The sequence below is a fragment of the Amphiprion ocellaris genome, chromosome 24 (assembly GCF_022539595.1).
Source record: "Amphiprion ocellaris isolate individual 3 ecotype Okinawa chromosome 24, ASM2253959v1, whole genome shotgun sequence".
Lineage (NCBI taxonomy): Eukaryota > Metazoa > Chordata > Actinopteri > Pomacentridae > Amphiprion > Amphiprion ocellaris.
In genome coordinates this window covers 3,068,639-3,089,298 of record NC_072789.1, presented here as the reverse complement: position 1 = coordinate 3,089,298, position 20,660 = coordinate 3,068,639, and the positions used below count along the sequence as shown (strand labels likewise).

General features: G+C 41.0%; 3 protein-coding genes across 19 annotated transcripts in view; 1 reads left to right on the top strand and 2 right to left on the bottom strand.

Moving 5' to 3' along the window:
* The first annotated feature begins 768 nt into the window (after window positions 1-768).
* LOC129348344 (glyceraldehyde-3-phosphate dehydrogenase-like) lies at window positions 769-2,557 on the top strand. Its single transcript, XM_055008721.1, has 4 exons — window positions 769-969; window positions 1,224-1,358; window positions 1,827-1,924; window positions 2,226-2,557. The coding sequence occupies exons 1-4, from the start codon at window positions 769-771 to the stop codon at window positions 2,293-2,295; spliced, it is 504 nt and encodes a 167-aa protein (XP_054864696.1). The 3' UTR covers window positions 2,296-2,557.
* Window positions 2,558-3,500: 943 nt separating this feature from the next.
* On the bottom strand, window positions 3,501-8,488 carry LOC111584469 (glyceraldehyde-3-phosphate dehydrogenase-like). 2 transcript variants are annotated; one of them, XM_055008698.1, is made up of 7 exons: window positions 8,249-8,488; window positions 6,566-6,675; window positions 6,391-6,481; window positions 5,253-5,368; window positions 5,041-5,122; window positions 3,885-4,036; window positions 3,501-3,716 (listed from the first exon to the last, which is right to left on the bottom strand). In XM_055008698.1, exons 1-7 carry the CDS (start codon window positions 8,324-8,326, stop codon window positions 3,683-3,685), a joined length of 663 nt encoding a protein of 220 aa, XP_054864673.1. In that variant the 5' UTR covers window positions 8,327-8,488; the 3' UTR covers window positions 3,501-3,682. The 2 variants fall into 2 exon arrangements, with proteins under 2 accessions (XP_054864673.1, XP_023149389.3); XM_023293621.3 differs by lacking the exon at window positions 8,249-8,488 and adding an exon at window positions 7,005-7,023.
* A 1,015-nt stretch (window positions 8,489-9,503) lies between these two features.
* The window catches only part of LOC111567325 (mitogen-activated protein kinase kinase kinase kinase 4-like), a 50,004-nt gene continuing 38,847 nt past the window's right edge, over window positions 9,504-20,660 (bottom strand). For 6 of the 16 annotated variants that reach the window (XM_035947281.2, XM_055008691.1, XM_035947290.2 and 3 more), the window contains 12 exons: window positions 20,441-20,619; window positions 20,134-20,263; window positions 17,145-17,429; window positions 15,433-15,550; window positions 14,675-14,845; window positions 14,308-14,451; window positions 14,087-14,221; window positions 13,899-13,999; window positions 13,666-13,815; window positions 13,417-13,576; window positions 13,199-13,338; window positions 9,504-11,508 (listed from right to left, as the gene is read on the bottom strand). In XM_035947281.2, coding sequence (XP_035803174.2) covers window positions 11,425-11,508; window positions 13,199-13,338; window positions 13,417-13,576; window positions 13,666-13,815; window positions 13,899-13,999; window positions 14,087-14,221; window positions 14,308-14,451; window positions 14,675-14,845; window positions 15,433-15,550; window positions 17,145-17,429; window positions 20,134-20,263; window positions 20,441-20,619 — 1,797 coding nt within the window. In that variant the 3' untranslated portion in view covers window positions 9,504-11,424. The remainder of the gene's footprint in view (window positions 11,509-13,198; window positions 13,339-13,416; window positions 13,577-13,665; window positions 13,816-13,898; window positions 14,000-14,086; window positions 14,222-14,307; window positions 14,452-14,674; window positions 14,846-15,432; window positions 15,551-17,144; window positions 17,430-20,133; window positions 20,264-20,440; window positions 20,620-20,660) is intronic. The other 10 variants (XM_055008690.1, XM_035947293.2, XM_035947294.2 and 7 more) reach the window with 5 other exon arrangements.

Here is a 20,660-nt window from a genome sequence, read left to right as displayed (position 1 = left end):
CAATTGGGGCATTGTTTTTTTTTTAACTGCCGTTTTGTTCCTTGTCTTCTTCATGTACTTCCTTTGATTTGAAAAATGCTACACAAATAAAGCTGGATTGATTGATTGAATGATTTAAGAAATTAACAAAGTTTGCTGCATTGACTTTAACTGTTTTTAATCTTAATTTTGTCCACAACCACCCAGCACCAAGCTACAACCTGTCCAAACACCCTGATAAACACAAGTTCATCCAAAAACCTGCTCTCTAGTGACAGAAAACTCCCTCCACCTGAAACCTTTCAATGAGCATCAGGATCATATTCTAACCCACTGACAGACTGTGAAGTCCTCACCTCCTCTTGTACTCGTCCCTCTCTCTCTTCACCTTGGCCAGCACGTTGTTCAGCGCCCTGATCTCCGGTGTGATGGTGTCGATCTGGACTCCGACGCCGTCCGGGTGGGTCCAGGACACTCTGGGTCCCGTGACGCACGACTCCCTGCCGGTGCCGAACCTCCGGGTGTGGTTGAAGGACCAGATGGTTCCGGGGGGGAAGCCCGTTGCTGGTGCCGGTTCCGGTGTGAGCGGAGAGCTTCTCGCTGATGTTGCTGATGGTTCTGGTCGGGTCGCTGGGACTCAGAGCCGGGCTGGTGGTGAGGTTGGAGTTGGAGTCCGTGTTCAGGTTGTTCCCCAGCAGGTATTTGTTGTGGAACAGAGGAGGAGGGTTGAGGGTTGGAGAGAGGAGGCCGCCGGGCAGGTAGGCCGGGTTGTTGGCGTTGTGGAGCGGCATGTCTGGGCGAGATCGGACCGATGAATCCGGTCTGGACCCCCATGTCTTTGGTCAGCGGCTTCTGGTGTGGATCTCCTCCGCTGTTGTCCTCCAGGGCCTGCTGCAGCTGCTTCTCCAGTACCTCGTTCCTGCGCTCCAGTTGGTTCACTTTGACCAGGAAGCAGCGGAAGCGCAGGATCAGGGTCTTCAGCCAGCTGATGTTGGATTCCAGGTCGTTGCTAAACCTTCATCATGCAAAAGGTCCAGCACTGAAGCTTTGTGGGGAAAAAATAGTCTTTGCAGGTTAGATGGTGTGTGAGAATCTGAACATACTTGTTTAATAAAATGGATGTTAAGAGTTAATTTGTCTTGTTTTTGACCAGATTTGGGGTCCATTTTTGGACAATCCTTTGCATGATGTCTCAGCTGTTTCATTCAGTGTTTTGAGAGTTTTTGTATAATAAACTCTGACATTCTAATACCAGAGCTGTCATTTTGAATTCTAACTCTCGTTTTGTTCTTCAGGCCAAGTACGACGACATCAAGAAGGTCGTCAAGGCCGCCGCAGAGGGCCCCATGAAGGGATTCCTTGGATACACAGAGGACCAGGTGAGAAAAATGAGTCCTTTTTAACTTACACGAGGATGCAGATGATGTAGGTGTAGGTTGTATGACTGTACAGGAACCACAAGATGGCAGCAAGTCTTTAAATATTACCACATTTTTCTTCACTGGGGCTGAGTTTCCCTGCAATATAGAGTCCTGCACCTCTATAGAAACAGCTCAACCATGGATGGAAGTAAAGGGAACTAAAGTCTTCTGTGGAGTTAATTTTTTTTGATTGTTTCAACTTAGTCTTAAGCTTAGATTTGTTGATTTTCAGAATGAAACTGCAGCTACAGATGAGTAATGCAAGTTGAAGATCTGAGCTGCTTCTTTCCATGATAAATGGTGCTTTTTTGGCAATTTTTTTCACCTTTATTATATTTAAGCTAACATGCTATTAAAGTACACTGCCATTTTGGGAGGTCAGAGGGTTAATGTAGTCAGAAAGATCATTTCTCTTTTTGTCCTCAGGTTGTGTCCACAGACTTCAACAGCGACCCTCACTCCTCCATCTTGGATGCTGGTGCTGGCATCGCCCTCAACGACCACTTTGTCAAGCTGGTTTCATGGTGAGTTTGTGACGAACTCAGCAGCTGATTCCTTCTCGTGTCAGCAGCTGTTTAACCTCAGTGTTAAAATAAATCCATATTAAATCAACATCAGCTGACCAAAGTTTATATGCCACTGAAGAAGAGGAGTTCCCAGTACCCATCTTCTCACTTGGATATTATTTGGTGGCTTTGTTTCTTTGAAGCAACTAAAAATGTCCACATATATTAATACAAATCAAAAGACCATGACTCCCTGTAATGAAGTGTTTTTTTCCATTTCTTAGTATCTCTTTAACCGCCCTCGATCTCTTGTCTGTAGGTACGACAACGAGTTCGGCTACAGCAACCGTGTCTGCGATCTGGTCCAGCACATGTTCACCAAGGAGTAAAGTCCTGTCTAGTCGACACTCGTTCCTTCCCATGATTCCCTGTTCCTTCACCTGTAACTGGATGCTGCGTCATCCGTCCCGGCAGCAAATCTTCTGACCTTTTTATATGATGCAGTCACCTCTGTTCTGCTCAGCGGTGAGGATCTTTCAGATGACGTTCCACCACTGAGCTGGATTCTGCTGAATGGTCACGTTGCACCAAACATGCACAGTGGCTCCTTTGCACTTACAAAGAAAATAAAGTCCTCAGTTTGTGAAAAGACATGCGACTTTTGTGTTTTTTATTTTGTACTTGCTATATAGAACAAAACTTGTCGGATGTTGCTCCATCCTTACAAATATGCAACGAAGGAAGGAAAAACCAACAAAGCATGCATTACTTCTCCTTGTTTACTTCTCCTACGGAAAATAATTCTCTCCAAAAATATTCCGTCATTTGGTGGGAATATCCATCTTAAAACGTCACTCCATTCTTAATTTAGGGTTTTTCTCTGTCAACTGTCTGTATTTTAAATACTGGGACGTTTTTTTTAGGCAGAACATCAAAGCAGTTAGTCCTGTTTGGTGCAGAACATTGAAGACATTTAGCAGGAGGCCAGTCAGTAGATGTTTCCTGAGAAGACATGTCACCCTGGACAATTTTATATAAATCATGTCTCATTTAATTCTTAAATGAGCTGTCGCTTTCACCATTCTTTAAACAACCATTTGGTAATTTGTGCGTCACTTTTCATTTACATAAATTTATAAATTCATCAGGGCTGTGCAGAGACCTTTGGAGGGGCAGGTGCTCAAAGTTAAAGGGGGCACATGGAGCACCAATTTGAAACACCATCCAGAAACATACCTGACAATATAACTGGCTGAACTGTAGCAACCCATATCCATGAACATGGAAGTGGTGATGCAATGGTTAAGTTTCTGGACTACTGATCAGAAGGTCAGTGGTTCAAACCCTGATGTGGTCACCATTGGGCCCTACAATTTATTATTTTGAAGCTGAATTTACATCACCATTAGACACTGGACTGTTTAACTGTGGCTACTCTTCCTGGAGTCCTTGCTTTTAAATTTCATACCTTTTCCAGACATGTACTGTAGAGCCACGGATTTGCTCCATGGTGCTGATTCATATCCTGCCCTTTATTATTTGTAGTGCTCATAATAAAGTAAAAATAAAAAAAAAATGATACAGGAATCATGTATTTAAATGTATTTGTGCTTTTATTCAGTTTCACTATCCACTTTGCGCAAGACAGCAAGGTTCTAAATGTTATATATTTTATATTTATACATATTATATTTAATTTGTCTATATATACAAATGTTATAAACAAGTACTGATATCTTTAAATGAGAGGTTGAGAAAATCACAATTAAAATTCTTCTAATTATTATTGTAAGCCATACCGGTCAGCTTGCTGTTCCGGGACAAACATCAGAATTCAAGAGATCAGAGATGATGATGTTCCTCTGAACAGCCCCAACACTGATTCCTTTCCTGCTACATGGGGAGTTCATCTACTGGTCAGAGCTACATTTCTTTTCACTTCCATTTTGTTAACCCAAGAGTAAACATGTGAAGTTACCCGTTGAGCTCGGGGACGACCTTGCCGACAGCCTTGGCGGCTCCAGTGGAGGCGGGGATGATGTTCTGGGCAGCACCACGTCCGTCTCTCCACAGCTTGCCGGAGGGACCGTCAACTGTCTTCTGTGTGGCGGTGACGGCGTGGACTGTGCTCTGGAACAGTCGGAGCAGACACATCCAAGATGACGGGGCTGTTTTATGACAGCTACAAGTCTCCTCACTTGTCACTCGTGTCTTAGCTCCTCGCAGCGACAACATGAGCGAGGATGAAGTTAGTCCTGAGTGAGGCCTGTAAATAACGTGCTGCACACCTGCACTGAACCAACAGGCATCTACACAACTTGTTAAAAGACTTCTGGATAGAACTAACTCATGTTTCTTCACTCTGATCCTCCTCTCTCCTAAAAAGACTAGAACTAGCTTAATTGAAGATGGAGAATCTTATCAGGTTGCCTTTGAAGAATCATCAGTTTCAACTTAAAGTTCTGTCACTCTGATGCAGAGTTTAAGCATCTTTGACTTACATGAAGCTAAAAAGCTGAAATCTTGACATTTGACTAGTTTTATAGTCATGTACATTTTTGTAGCAGCTCTAACTTAAAGCCTTTGCCTTCCCTGATTTTATCCAATTCTTGAGGTCACTGTTTATGAAGTTTGCCATTATTTTTCTTATTTCAATTATCTGTTCTGCTTTGTACTTTTATTTCATTTTCTTAGGTTTTATTTAGGGTTTTCTATGGGAAATGCCATAAAAATTATGACATCATTGCTAAACTCGTTTCCTTCTTTTTAGTGGGAACTTTTTGCAGTTGATAAAATGACAGCTTTGATTGCCTGTTAATGACTAAGACATGCTTTTTTAGTTTTGGCTTTATAACTGAAGATCCAATTCCGTTTTATACCGGCAGAATTCTGATCTGAGCTATTCAGATTCATCACTTTGTGACCGATAAGGTACAAACGCGTATTTTATAAACCAAATAAACGATAAATCTGGACTGAATTTAAAGTTAAACGCCTGATGATTGAATCTTCTCACTGTGAGCTGCTGACTAAAGTTTCCGTGTCCTCAGATGCATGAACCAGAATGAACCTCCGGTCGCAGCGGCAGGTTACTGCACTGTAATTTTAATCAGTGAAGTGTTTCAGTTGTTTACCATGAGACCCTCAATGATGCCGAAGTTGTCGTTGATAACCTTGGCGAGGGGAGCCAGGCAGTTGGTTGTGCAGGAAGCGTTGCTATGGAGACAAAACATAATACAAGTCACAAACACAAAGTTAATACAGAATAGAAGAGGTGCACATTCAGTGCATTTGAAGCGATGGAGTTGCAGCTAAAAATCACATCTGGAGTCCAAACGTGACTCACCTGACAACCTTCATAGAGTTCTCGTACTTCTCGTGGTTGACGCCCATCGTGAACATGGGAGAGTCAGCGCTGGGAGCAGAGATCACCACCCTCTTAGCGCCGCCCTTCAGGTGAGCCTGGGGGTAAAAGTCGGACATTTAATCTGGAGGAAACGAGACATGATGATGCCTTCTGTTTAAATGAAGACATGGCATACGAGTTTACAATATAGAATGTGGAGCGTTCTTCATACTACACAATTAAACCATTTACTGCACAGGTATATGGAATATAATCTACTTTGTTAAACAGATAAGGGTAGTACAAACAATTATGAAAAGGAAATAAACATCAAATTACATTTATTTCTAACCTTTAAGCATTCCATTAATACCATTTATTCGAGCAAGAAACTGCAAAATTACTCAAAATTTTAACTTTCTGACAGTCCTTGAACTACTCATCTGTAATGTGCTGTTCTGTCTGGAACTTTAACCAAATGAAAGTTTAAAATTGTGACATTTCATTGAAGTGACACTTGTAAGTGTTTGAAATGTGAATAATAGAAATTTGAATGACCCAGATCCTGTATTTAAAAAAAATAATAAAAAAGCTCTCAGTGCAACTATGACGCTGCAACCAACAGTCACTCGAGAAAAAATCAGTTTTTTTTCAGCTGAACTGCAGGCAGGGATTATTAAGAAGAGACAATAGGCAGGTATTGAAACAAACTTAAAAAAAAAAGTATAGTAACATATCTATAGTGTCTGGAGCTATATTTTTGAAAAAAAAACAAAAAAACAAATTCAGCTTGTTTATTTTTTTGGGATTGTATTGCATTGTACTACACTGAAGACATTTCTGAGTTTTCTCTACTTCTGGCCATAGTTGTTTCCATAGAGGTGCAGGACTTTATATTGTAAAAAATGAGGCCACAGTGATGAAAAAATGTCCAGAAAGCCCTTTGAGTTCAGAGGTTGATTTATAAAAAGGAACTCCTTCAACTGTGCTCTTTATAGACTTGCAAAAAAGAAATTAAGCCCTCAAAATAAATATAACATAAGATTTCAGACCGTTTATATGGAGTTTTGCTGAAATGACAGGTTCTAATAATTAACCTAACAATGAGAAGTCACCCTGGAGCAGCTGGTGAACTTACAGAGACCTTCTCGATGGTGGTGAACACACCGGTAGACTCAACAACATAGTCGACGCCAGCATCGCTCCATTTGATGTTGGCGGGGTCCCTCCTGCACAGAATCACAAACAGGGGGAGGTTAAACAGCATCTAGGAGCAAAGACGCTAAAGACTCTTAATGTGCTTCAGTACTCACTCGTGGAAGACCATGATGGACATCTTGCCGATGATCAGCTTGCCGCCCTCTGCCTTCACCTCTCCGTGCTTGAACACACCATGAGTGGAATCATACTTGAACATGTAGACCTGCAGGAGGAGACGACTGGATGAGTTTCACATTTAAGAATCACCACCAGGCTTCTATACAGGAACACTTGTGTGACTGCGGAGCCAAAATCTCCAAAACCTCATTACCTTCCCCCTCTTAACATCCTTCCCATGAGCCAAAAATGATACTGGCGACTACTCCTATTAAACTCGCCCTCATTTTAGGAAAACCCATAATCCAGGAGGAACATTGTTGCCTATAATTCTTTGCAAAATGCTCAAAACAGTGAAACCTGAGACGTTTGGAAAGCTTGCAGGTAGACAATATGCTAAGATAGATCCCTATTAAGCACTTTATGTCCTCTTACCATGTAGTCCAAGTCGATGAAGGGGTCGTTGATGGCCACCACCTCGACCTTGCCACCGGGGGTGGCAGCACGGGTCACCAGACAGCCGATACGTCCGAATCTGAAATCAGAAGAAGGCTGTTAGCTAGGAGCAGCTGGGAAAGTGTGCACAAACCCAACCAGACTAGAAACAAAGAAGGTTTTAAACTAAAACAAGTAAAATATTTATTTATTTATTTGCTATTGTTATATAATAATTTAGATTTTTCAATCAATAAAAGTAGTAAAATACTTCATTATTCTATAATAATATTGATTTTTAAAGAATAAAAGAATGTTCTTAAAGAAACATTTTAAACATTTTTTTCCCACCAAAAAATGTTCAAAGATTTCCCAAAAATGTTGAAAATGTGGATATCAGAAGTTTCACTGTGAAAATATATGTGTATTTTCCACATTTTCAAACTTTAAAACAGATCAATTTTGACCCACAGGACAGCAGGAAGGTTAATGCATCTCAAATTAGGAGGTTACATGAAAGCAAAAATCCATTCTTGAGTGAAAAACTGCTATTTGTTTTAGCATATCTGGCTTATTTTAAGACACCTAAGCTTGACAATCCTGGTAAAATAGAGCTTAAAATAAGTTTTCCCAGCTAATTTTAAGATCCCAGTATTCTAAATATATCTTATTTCAAGAAATCTTACCAAGACATCTTTCACTTGTTCTACTGGCAGATTTTTTCTCTTATTTCAAGGTACAAGGTTCCTTAAAACGGGTCAGTTTTGACCGCAGGACAACAGGAGGGTTAAAGCGAGGACAAACAGACTAAAAACAGCTTCTTTCTGAGAGCCATCACCACCCTCAACTCTCACCTGTAACAACTCAGCCAACAATATAATGTAAAATGTCTCTGCTGCTCTTTACTACCTCAGTATTCACTCTGCTATTTATATTGTATATTTTTAAATAGAGACTGTTCGCGCTACCTTTCAGATTTTTCAGACTTCTATCTTGCTTGCACTGAAAAGAAGCAGCTCTCCAATCTCGTTGTACACTGTATAATGACAATAAAGCGCATTCTATTCTATTCTGTTCCACTCTGGATCACCTTCTAGTACTTTCTGACAGTAAACCTAAGAGTGACATCATGACGGCAGCTGAAGACAGACAGTAGCGTTCATCATTTTAACTTTAGCTTTTTCTCTTAACTGAAACAGGAGACATGTTGAGTCATTATTAACTTCATAAGGTTTTAAACTTACCTGTGGGCTCAGTCCACTGCTGTGCAGCTTCAACGGCGCCAGGACGTCATTCTGCGCGACTCCGACCTTTAACAGCATTTACTGTTATTTATAGAAATCAAGATTATTTCGGCGTTTAACCGGCAAAACCCCGATTTAATCGGGCGGCCAGTAAATCTGTTATACGTCTTCCACGTGGAGTTGTTTGGTTCTGCTACTATCGGATCAACTGCCTATTTACGCTTCCGCGACGGCAAGTCTACTTGGACAAACTTCTAGAAATGCGTTGCCGGAGACGTTTCAGGGATTTTGAGTCATTCTTTAGATGCTTTAAAATTTTTTAGTCAGAAAAATCATAACGATAGATTAATCGGCATTAACATGTTAATTTTGACAGCCCTATTTTTAAACAATAAAAGAAGTTAAATACTTATTTATTAAACAATATTTTTTCTTTTAAAACAATGAAAACAGCAAAATCTTTATTTGTTCTTATGAAACAATAACTTTGATATTTAAACAATAAAAGTAAAATATTTATTTTATAATATTTTTTTCAACATTAAACAAGCAAAACACTTCTTTGTTATAATTAAAATTTTTTAAGAATAAAAGTAAAATCATTCTTTGCTATTATTATCTAATTAGATTTTTAAACAAAATACTTATTCAATTTTATTATAATTGTTCTTTTTCAACATTAAAAAGCAAAATACTCCTTTATTATTAAATAATGTTTTTTCAGAATAAAAGAAGTAAAATACTTCTTTGTTATTATTATATAATAATTAGATTTTTAAACAATAAAAGTACAATATTTCTTTATTATTAGTATATGATAATTTTTATTTTCAAACAATAATAGTAAAATAATTATTTATCTGTTATGCCACAATAATTAGATTTTTAAACAATAAAATAAGTAAAATACTTTATTTTGTTAGTTATTTAATAATTTAGATTTCTAAATCATAAAAGAAGTAAAATGTCTTTTACTTGTATTTTCCTGCTCTAAAATGATCCAATGTTGCTTGACATTTGATTATGTAGCTCTTACTGTATCACTATTTGTAAAACTTTCACCTTCATTTCAAGTTTTTTAGTGCTTTTAGTTGGCTGTACTTTCTTTCACACAAGGATTTTCTATCGATCACACTCATAAAGTAGGATTTCTTCTACTTCATATTACACTTAAAAAAAAAAAAAGTATTATTTTCATGTAGTTTTGGCATAAATAGGTGCATTAGTGATACATCAAGACCAATGCAGTGCTGTCTGTAAATTACTTCTGATTTTATTCAATGGAGAAAAAAAAAGACTTTCAGGAAAATACAGTAATTCCCATAGTACACACAGAGAGGACATAAATTAGAGACCTGGCAGAGGGACATCTGAGGAGGAAACGTTACCTGGGTGGCAGAAAAACATGAGACCCATGCCACCACACAGCCAGGGGGGAGGATGGAGAGGAAATCAGTGAAAAGACACCATGGACTCGTGTGAATTCTTAAAGTGAGCAAAAAAGTTGATTATTCCTGTACACAAACGTCTAAATGATAGTACAAAAAGGAATAATACAAAATACAAAACAGGGAGAAGAAAAAAAACAAACTGCCCTCAAAATTAAAACCATAAATATTCATATCGATGCACATTGGTTTAACAAAACAATTGCTTCTGTAAACATTTCTGAACATAAGGTGTGCATTACAAGTTAAAAACCACTGCAGTAGCACACGAAGGGTTACAGAATAAAAACGAGACTAGAAACTAAGTCCGAGTTAAAAATATGCCGCTCAGCTCGCGCCAGCTGAAGAGGTTTTGTAACGCTGCTGTTTGAACGTGTGTTCTTGTTGTTGTTTTTGTTGCCTTCTTAGCTTTTCACAGATGAGAGTGAAAGCATCTCGTTCCAAATGTGCCTGGAGCTCCCAACAGGTTCCCCCTTCCTCAAACCAGACAGTGAAGGCACCACGCCTACCGGGAGCAGATTCGGAAGTGTGAGTTTAACGGTGGAAAAACGGGATTAAGTCTTGTCGTTTCCGAGGATGAGCGAGGAAGAAAAATGAAACAACAAAAAGCGGGATGGAGTTCAGTTAAAGTATCTTCAATGCAGTCTGAAGATCAAAATATAAGATAAAAGAGGTCCAATATTGAATCACATGGCTGCTTCAGACTAAAGTGTTCCAAAATCCGATTCTTCGCTTGTGAAGTTGTGGATTTCAATCATCCGGAGACCCTTCTAAGGCAACCGTTTAGCTACATGTGAAGCTAAAGTCTCCTTCGAATGCCTCTCGCTTCTTTCTCCATGCTACCTTAATGGCCACCTGCTAATTTTGCACGTCTAATTCACAGTTTATCCTAAGCCCTACTTAAAAATCAAAGGAAAAATCCACTTTAAAACAGCTACGTGTAGTGAAACCTCACATTTCCGGGTGTTTTCTTGGTGCTCAACGGAAGGAGAAAAAAAGATGATAAAAAAGGTGGATTTTTCCTTTATCTATGGGTGCGTTTATTCATGTGCAGCACACAAAACATACAGTGTATTAAAAAAAACGGGGCTAATTTTTTATTCTTTTTCTCGTCGTTAATAACACCAAAGCATCATGCCGTCATAAAGTTCTGTCCAACATAACCTACAGCACACGAGGCAATGTGGTAAGATTTGTTTTTTAAAAAGGCGGGAAAACCTGTGAGATGTAGTTAATATGTACAGGCTGACATCCAGTACCCTGTGTTTAATGATTTATCATGAAGGTCCCTTAAGAATGCTTCACTTTGAGGATGTGAAGGCAAAAGAGGCAGTCAAGCGTCGTCTACGGGGGTGAATAGAATAGTGTCGCGTGCTTGACGTGGGAATCTACCAGCGGTGGTGGAAACTACCTCAAACGGGGGGCCGCGATCCAACTTCTTCGGCGCGGCAAACCTTTTAAAAGCGGCGCCTTCAGACAAAACACAAGTTGTCGTTCACATACAAAGTTTTACTATGACACAGAAACAGGCAACGCAGCCCTCAGCGGGAGAGGAGAAAAACCTCGCGAAGTTCCTTATCCTGATTACAGTCCAATCCGTTGGTTTTGTTTGTTTCGGCCCGAGCGGCTGAGAGGAAGCTCCGACTCTTCTTCGTCGGTGTCAGTCATAGTCACAATCGTGGTCCGTTGGTCGCCGTGCGGTCGTCGGGTTCGGCCAGAGGACGCCGTCTACCAGCTCATGAGGGAAGTGCGTCCCAGTGTCATAAAATAGACTTGGCTGGCACCTCCGGGACGCACGGAGGCGAAGAAGACCTGACATGAATGAGGCGATGTTTAACTTTGGTTGTAGTGAAAACTTTTCACCACTTTTTAGGAAGAGCATGCGGCACATTTCAGGTTGTTTACAGAGGCCCCTCGCCATATCGCGGCTCACTTTCCGCGGTCTCACTGTATAGGTAATTTTATATATTTATTATTTTAACCCTCATCAGTACAGCTGGGGTCCATGCGGACTCCAGGGGTATACAAGTTGTCATATTTTTTTTATTTACAAGTTGGATTTTTCAGTCCCTTTATGTAGTTTAGGTAGATGCTATTTTTGCGGTAAAATAAGCATTTTCTGGCCTAAAAAAATGAAAACAATATAAAAAATATCTAAAAATAATAACTAAAACACATTAAAAGAATATTAAATCGAAATAAAATGCGTAGCGTACAGTTGTAGTACATTCACTGCTGAGGACCCATATAGAATTTTATATGTTGTTAAAATTACATAGGTTGAAGAGTGTCGAAAGTGCTTCAGAGCATAGGAAGTGTTTATAAGTATGTAAGAAAGGTTTATAGGAGTGTGGGGAGGGTGTATAAAGCCCTAAAATATGCATAAATAATAAAATAAATCTAAGTTCAGTACTTCGCAGATTTTCGCCTATCAACGAGGGACCACTGTACACCATAAACTCTGCAAATTTTCACATTCTCAGATGAATAATCTGCACATTCCTGCACTCTGTCAATATTTCTATTGGGTTTTATTATTTAAAATTCAGATTTGCTTCACTTGCTTTCTTTTATTATACTTTATGTTTCTTTACAAATGTTCCACTTGTCACCAAAACACTAGGTTGAACTCCTCGTATGTGAGAATCTACTTGTCAATAAAACAGATTTTGATGATCTGTTGAAGATGTCCACCATTTATTCTATTCTGCAAGTTTTATAAGTTGCCATATGCAGCTCCTTTCAAACAGGAAAATTGTCTAAAAAGCCGAGAGTGGGGGCTACTATCCTCCACTCTCCTGCAAAAGTAAAGGAAAACACAACAAAAACTAAACATTTCCAGCTAGAATCGTCATTTACCACATTAACAATGTCTTGACTGGATTTTCTGAAAAAAAAAACAGTTTTTCTTTCAAAAATAAAGACATTTCTAAGTGACCCCAAACTTTTGAATGGTAGTGTAAATGGAAAATAGAATAAAACTTGTTCTATTTTCATCTAAAAATAGACGATAAAAGAACGTAACACAGGAGGAAAAACACAGGTGGTAAATGTCAGGTGCAGAGGTTTGACCGATTTCGTCGCACTTGACAGATTTGGTTGTGCTTTGTAGCGTTGGGTAAAGGGTGTTTGGTTTTATTTGTGTCATTACAGAGTTAAAGAATTCTTTCAAGAATTAAATACTGGGGGACAAAGGGAACTTTTTACAATCCCATCTTTGAATCAAGCATTTATTTCCATTGCGTATCCCAACCAAACACTCATTTCTATTTAGCTGCAGCAAAAATGAGAACAACTGTGGCTGTACATTAGTTGTCCGTAAATGACTGGACAATTCTTGGACGGTATTCCCTGCCAACCACTACTGTGACGGCTCAGACTGAGTTGGTAAGGAACCTACGTATCATTTTTGCCATTCCTTCCTTCTTCCTTGTAAAGTTGGAGACGGAAACTGTAGGAAGGATGAAACAGAAAAAAACATAAAACATAAGTACGTCCTCACCTTATCGTTCCTCTCACAAAGGAACTTGAGTCTCTGAGCTCTCTTGTGCATGAAGACGCCGTCCAGGTGACCCGTCTCAACGGAGCGGATCTCTATGGCCTTCTCACCCCAGCCCATGATCTGGTTTGACCTAATGTAGGCTGAACAACAGAGGGAGGGAGTTACAACTGTCCAGATTTATGGAAAAGTCATGAACGCTGCTGTTCGAGGCCACTTACCCACTGAAGTTGGCATTTCTCCCCACTGCAGCACCACGTCCTTGGTGATGCGTCCGTAGGTGTTCACGTAGACACCCTCGTCCTCGTAACACACCAGCAGCTCGATCCCATCAGTGTTGGGTAAAATGATGATGGCGTGGCACTGGATGCTGGTCTGGATCTGGGGATAAAGATGAAGAAGAGGAGTTCAGAGAGTAAAGAGCAGGAGAAAATGAGGTGTGACAGGCGACTGAGCCATGGTGGACTCACATGTGTGGGCAGGTAGATGTCGTAGACGGCACCAGAGTCCACATCCACAGCATGGAAGCCTGAGCAGGAGCCGTAGATGACCTTTAACCTCTGACCTTCCTCCACAGTCAGGTCGACCAGCAGAGGCTTGTGCACCAGGTCACCAAAAGACTAAACACAGAAGAATGTTTTAAAAACATCACTCCATCTGCCACCCCATTAGAGACCCAGATCCATCCTGTCATCGTATTTACCTTAAAGGCCATGAATTTGTGGTAGGGTTTGGGCGCCCAGGCGTACACCTCCACAGCGTTCTTCAAGGCCAGCACCAAGAACTTAATCCTCTCGTACTTCACTGGAATCAAAAGAAAAACCCAATCAGCTGAGGGTCTGAACTGTTCATTAGCAAATCTGGTCTCTACGTCAACAGACGAACACGTACCAACTTTGTAGTGGACGCAACCCTCCAGGTCGCCCACGTTGACCCAACCCTGCTTCTTCTCCACTTCAGGGTCGTTGTGCAAAATCTTGTTCCTGAGCCACGACAGGTAATACACTCGCAGCTTGTTCTTCTTACCTGCAGGAGGCGGAGTCTAAAGTTTATCTCCATTTCTACAGGAAATCAATCAGAAAAAGATCAGTGAATCGGCTCATGCTCCGTACCTGATATGGTGACCAGGACGTTGAGTCCCTCCAGGACGTCCATCTGCTGGATGCGTCGGCGGTTGATCAGAGGGTAAACCTTCCCCTGACCGCTGCGATCCAGCAGCATCAGACCGCTCTCTGTCCCGACCAGCAGATTCACTCCTGGAGCAGAAAAGCAACATCAGGTGGAACTGCTGGGTTTCTGTGTCGTGTTGTTAGGAACTTTCTGATCGTCCTTAACCTACTCATCACGACATGTCTTTTGGCCGGAAAAAAAACCCCAACCTATGCTTGAAACACGATATTTCCGCAAAAATCGCTGTTTTAAAAAATGTGCTGCAAATAAATCTTTTGCATTAACTAGAATCTGTGAAATTCTACTTACCCCAAAGTGCTGCACACAGGATCTCAGAGTTGAACCTCTTTTTGTACTTGCGAATCTCCGGAGTGTCGCTCGGCGGACGAGTGTTGACCGGGTTGACATTGACCACAGAGCCTTTACGGGACGGATCAGACCTCAGCGGGTCGGCCAGGCGTCCGTCCTGCCCAAACGCTGCTGGAGGGGGAACAGAAACAGTATTGTTAAATTATTATTACACAGCGGCTGTCTTCATGCGTCTTTTCAGTTTGGCATTGTTACTCCGCCAAGGAACGCAGCGGAGTTATGTGACAATCGGCGTACTTTGTGTGTCTGTTAGCAACATTACTCAAAAACAGACTAAAGGATTTGGATGAAATTTTCAGGGAAGGTCAGAAATGACACAAGGACTAAGTGATTAGATTTTGTCAGTGATGCGGCTTATAGTTTGGATCCACAAATTAGTTAAAGATTTCTGTATCACTGCAAGATAGCGGCACAGCATCACTCTAACCATGACAACAAGTGAACACTACGTCAGCTGTGTTCAGAGTCACTTCCAGACGTGGAAGACAGCATAGCACATGTCTGTGCTCAGCGCAAGGTCATTTTGTTTGTGGGTACATCTATATGAAATGGACACATTCTATGGTGCCATAATTTCTGCCACAAATTTTTTCGAGATTTCATCCGTCTGAAATGATACAACTGAGCAGCCTTGGCAGAGTACTGTGCTCTCTGGGTGCTTTTCTTGTTGTGTATTTACTCTGTCGCTGTCAACTTACCCATGTTGTTGAGGGAGCTGCCGCTGGATGGGGATATCTGCAGAAGGCGTGGGTCGATGAAGGGAGTGAACGAAGAGGAAGACTTGTGTTTGGACATGGAGTTGCTCTCTGACTGGGACTGACAGACACATCAGACATTTAGAGACTGATCAAAGAACTTGGAAAAAGGAGAGAGGAGACAACTGCAGCACGGACATGAAACAGAATCTGAGATGAATCTATAAAACTGACTGTAGATTTAAGCTGAAATAGAAACAGGGCCCTTCAGTTTCAAGCACATGAATTACAGTTTTCTCTCTTGGGGCTCATAAAACAGCCTCATTGTGTTCAATCAAACTCTTTCTTTTATGAGACCTAACATCTGTGAACACAAAGTTGGCACTAAAAATTCAAAACAAATCAAACAAAAAGATGACGTGCAGTTATGTTAGTTGTTTTGAAAGTTGGACAGGAAAAACATGATGAAGAAATGTGTAGAGGGAAATGAGAAATGATCCAAACACAGACTGCGGTGAATTGTTAGAGGAAAAAGCTGCTCTTAATAAAGCACAGACAGCAGAGGAGCGTAATTTCACCACCTAAGATGCATGTTGTTTGCAGAACCGCACCACAAACGGGACTATTTAAGCGGGGTGTTCGCGTAAGAAGATTTGCAGTGCATTTCATTTCACCCCTACCATCACACCAGGCATGCCATCACCCGACACTGCTACGATTATGCTGCAGAAGCCCCAGGTTTAGCTTCCGTCGACCACCAGGAGGCGCCGGTGTTAGCAACGACGCAGTGCGATGCAGTGAATTGCAGGAAGGAAAGAGGTTGCAGCAGCTCGGAAGATTCAAACCAGGTGCGAGCCAAGTCAGAAGGGAGGAGGATGAGAGGGAGGAGAGAGGAGAGTGAAGGGGAAGGAGAGGCTTGGACCAACAGTCGAGGGTCAGACGGTTGGAATGTTCGGACATACAATCATGTTTGAGCTTTGCAAATGATTTATTTCACCCAGCAAGGCCAGAGAAACCCAACATACTTCTATATTTAATCCATCTTCAACTGGGTTTAACCCTCGCATCGTCCTGCGGGTCAAAATTGACCCATTTTAAAGTTTGAAAATGGGGAGAAAAAAAATATTTCCACAGTGAAACTTCTGATGTCCACATTTTCTACATTTTTGGGAAACCTTTGAACATTTTTTGGTGGAAAAAATTGAAATGTTAAAAATATTTCTTAAGAACATTCACAAAAAAAAAAAATCAAACAAAATCCGGCGAAATTCACTGGATTTTGTTTGATTTTTAGATGAATGTTCTTAAAGAAAATATTGGAAGTTTTACTGATATATATGGAATCACTTTAGATATTTTTAGGATTTTTTTGGGAAGATTTTTAGTAATTTTTTGAAATTATTTACAAGAATTTTCTGGCCACATTTGGGGGATTTTTTTTTTTTTATTTTTTATTTATTTATTTTTTTTAAATAAAACTTTTAAGGGAAACTTTTAAGGAATTACTGGAATTTTCTTCCTGAAGGTTTTACAAATTTTCTGAAATTTGGGGATTTTTTTTTTGCAGAATTTTTGGATTTTTTGCAGAAACAATGTTCTTTGGTGCCCGTAAATGAGGACAACAGGAGGGTTAACAAAAATTTGCAAATGCTGTTCTGCACATTCCGGCCGTCCGTCCCTCGGGTGTTTTCCTCGGTGATGTGGGGGCGACATACCTCTACGGCAGTGAGCTCGTCCAGGGGGATCTGTGGGGACATTGCAGGACTGGCATAGCTAGATGATGAGGGGAAGGAGGAAGGGGAGGACGAGGAGGAGGAGGAGGAAGGGATGGCTGTGGAGGAGGAAGGGGAGTGATGGCTCTGCTGGATAAGGTCTGGTAGGTGGTGTATGCGGCCAGCAAAGCCGTTTTTCTCAGGGAGGCCGTGGCCGGGGGGTTGGCCGTGACCAGAGCCAGGCGAAGAAGACGAGAGACTGACCAGCCGCTTTATGTCTGCTGGGCTCTGGAAGCAAGAACAGGCAAACTTGGGCTCAAGCAAAGAGGTGGAGACGAGGAAGAGGAGGAGGAAGAGGTGTATGTGTGACTGCTTCGTGTTTGTCATTCACTCCCTTAACCCTCATGTCATGTTCGGATCTTAAATGACCCGGCCACTATGTTTAATAGCACAGAAAACGTCCTAAATGATCTTTTTTCAACTTGAAAGTGAAATTCTTACTACTGCTGTAGGTTTTGCACCTTGTGGGTGGGAGAAACAATTCAAAAGGTGAGAAGAAGAAGAGTATTTTGAGGCTGAGTATACAGTACATTGTTGTTTCCCTTCAAAAATGCATTTCAAGCTACTTTCTGCACATTTCTGGTACTTTCTTAGGATATACAAGTACTAAGTACTTTTGCTCAAACAAATAACATTTACACCTGTGCAGTACCTTTAGCAGCAATAATAGTGATGATAAACCTCTATTTCAGTAAAAGAACAGCTGTAACATGTGTGACATGATAAAAATGAATGATTAAATCCAGTCTTTCTGCCCTCTGAAGAGGGAAGACCTGACATTCACAAAGTGTGTGACGCATGACAGGTTGGTCCTTCATGTAAAATAGATTTTTGGCTGAAAATTCAATGAAGCTGCTCTATTTTAGAGGCCCAGTGGAGGCAGGATGTTAAGACCACACGAGGGTTAAACATTCTTTAAACTCATTGTTCCTCTGCTGTGCATGTCGCCGTACAACAACTGCAATGTAAAGCTGCAGGTCTGTAACATGGAATGATAACATGTCAGAAGAAATGGAGAGGAATGAGTGGATAAACAAAAGAAACTACAGTTCTATCAACTACAGTCAAGTAAGTAAGTATCAAGACAGCCCAGTGACGCAATTTTAATTTTAATGTAAGGTGTCGTTGCTCTCAACCACAATGGATGTGAAATGAAGCCATCAAGATGTAATTCAAGTGCAGACGTTCAGCTTTAAATTAAGTGGTTTGACAAAAACATTGCATAAACCGCGTTATGACTGTGGTCATATATGTGTGGTTTCTTTCTGTGCTCTGTGTCTCCTATGATTTGCATTTTCTAATATTCAAGTAGAGCTGCACCGTACCATCGACGTCACTGGACGCCAGGGTATCGGGTCAGCGCGGGATTGGTCAAGCTACCGACGAAATCAGATGAGGTGGAGATGACAGGTGGGCCTTCCTTAACTGCATCCCAACCGGCACACACATCTCTAGCATAGCGTTCTTTGTACAGCGTGTCCACGACTTAGGTCTGAGTTCCGTTCCTACAGATTGATGTAAGTCGATTTTTGTCAGAAGTCGGAACTCCGGAGAAAACAAAACCGTTACATGCATCGCAATATTAATCAGTTCCTCATAAAAGACATGAATACCAACGACTTTCATGCGTGTATGAGTCATTTTACAAGGATAACAGAATATGTTGCACTGTTTCTACAACTTGATCTAATAATGTCGATGTTCGTCGGTGTTTCGTCCTGTTCAGAGCGTTTTATTAAATCTAATTTCACTTCCATTGTGTGTTGCTCTGAAGGCAGAATTATCAATGTACTTTTATTCTGAAGTTGTCTGTTGATATTTGTCACTTACTGGCTATTTTGATGTTTAAATTTACATACGTGCTTTTCTGGATGCACGACTCTCTGCTTTGTAAATTCCACAGAGGCGATGTCATAAGTAATTAACTTCATTTTTAGACTGACTGGTTAAGTTAAAAGGAATTATTTACATGTATTTATGTTGTCTTATTCTGTTTTTGTTGCAGTTTTCACTCTGTAATGTGTATAGAGCGCCTCAGCAAAGAAGTCAAGTTTGCTACGACTCACGATTCATTTTGCAGCAGGAGTTTAACTAGTTGGACAGCTGCAGCTTTTACCATCAGCATTTTCTTTGCCATCAGAAGAGTCTGACTTATGCTTTGGAGCCATAATGAAGGGCAAAAAGTTAGTGAATGTAGGTCGAGGACGTCATAAACCAAGGACCTCCTGTAGTGTGGTAGATGTATGAAGGAGTGAGCTACCCATTTTTGTTTAATCCGTTTTCTCCTGTTTAAGTTACAGAAGGAGGGAAGACTGTGTTTAATTTTACCTTTTAGACAAGTCGGACTCCCAAAGACTAGTGTGGTGTTATTTGTTATTTTGGCGTAGAGCTCACTTTTAATTTAATTCAATGCAACCACCAATGTGTTTTTTTCAACCACAACCTTTGCTATCACATCACATTTTCTTTTTGTAAAATAACAAAATGAGAAAAGATGAATTTCTGTTTTTACTTGGAACACACAAAGTTATCCATCCATCCATCCATCCATCCATCCATATTATTCATTTTCTCAGAGAAAAAAAGTGCTTTGTGTGGCTGCTTGAGACGTGTGAAGGATGGCATTTCATGTTGCGTTTGAGGGCTTAACAAACCGTTTTGGAATTAGAGGCAATTCTTTCGCATAGTTTCTCCATTTTGACGGGCTCAAAAGACACTGGAGGTCAGCCGTGGTCGGTTTCCTCCTCATTTCATGAAAAATCAATGAGTTAAAGATCTGAAGTTGATCCTGAATGTCGAATTTGGATTCATGGAGACTCCTTCACTGCTTGTAAAGAGGTGAAAACTGCGCCGCCGTCCAAATACTTAGGCACCTGACTGTATATACGAGCATAATGTTGCTTTAATTTAACAATAACTGATGGCTAATTACCTGTCTGATGACCAGGGTTCCATCCTTGGAGGGTGTGATGGCTTGGTCACTCTCCGAGTCCTCCACCAGCATGGTCTTGGCAGACTCCGTCTCTCCGTTACTCAGCCTCCTGCGGAAGCCATGGGGATATCTGATGTCCCATAACCAGACGTGTGTTAACAGTCATGCAAGCAAAGCAACACTAATTTCTACTATCATCTCACAAGGAAACACTGTGCCGGCGCTTTATGCGTGAAAGTTGTACATTAAATCAAACAGAAGAAGCGGCAGCAGACAGCAGAAACTAAAGCTAAAGAGCTAAACCGACCCAGCTCTGGAGTCCTCGGCCCCTGAGGTGGACTCCTCTCCCGCCTCCTGGTCCACCTCCTCATCGTCGTCCTCGTCGGTGGTGCCTGATTCCTCGCTGGAGGAGGAGTAGTCGGTGACCTTGTGGGGAGGCCGGACATCGTCGACGGCACGGAGCTCCTTGGCCAGAGCGGTCAGGTCCTGAGAGGAACGGTGAAGAGGTTTTAGAAAGATTCAGGTTG

Coding starts and splice junctions, on each gene's coding strand:
- LOC129348344 (XM_055008721.1), top strand. CDS start 769: ATGTCTGGGCGAGATCGGACCGATGAATCCGGTCTGGACCCCCATGTC. Junction 970..1,223: donor AGGGTCTTCAGCCAGCTGAT/GTTGGATTCCAG, acceptor AAACTCTGACAT/TCTAATACCAGAGCTGTCAT. Junction 1,925..2,225: donor TTTGTCAAGCTGGTTTCATG/GTGAGTTTGTGA, acceptor TCTTGTCTGTAG/GTACGACAACGAGTTCGGCT.
- LOC111584469 (XM_055008698.1), bottom strand. CDS start 8,326: ATGCTGTTAAAGGTCGGAGTCGCGCAGAATGACGTCCTGGCGCCGTTG. Junction 4,037..5,040: donor GCATCATTGAGGGTCTCATG/GTAAACAACTGA, acceptor CGACTGTTCCAG/AGCACAGTCCACGCCGTCAC. Junction 3,717..3,884: donor GTCGTCCCCGAGCTCAACGG/GTAACTTCACAT, acceptor GTCCCGGAACAG/CAAGCTGACCGGTATGGCTT.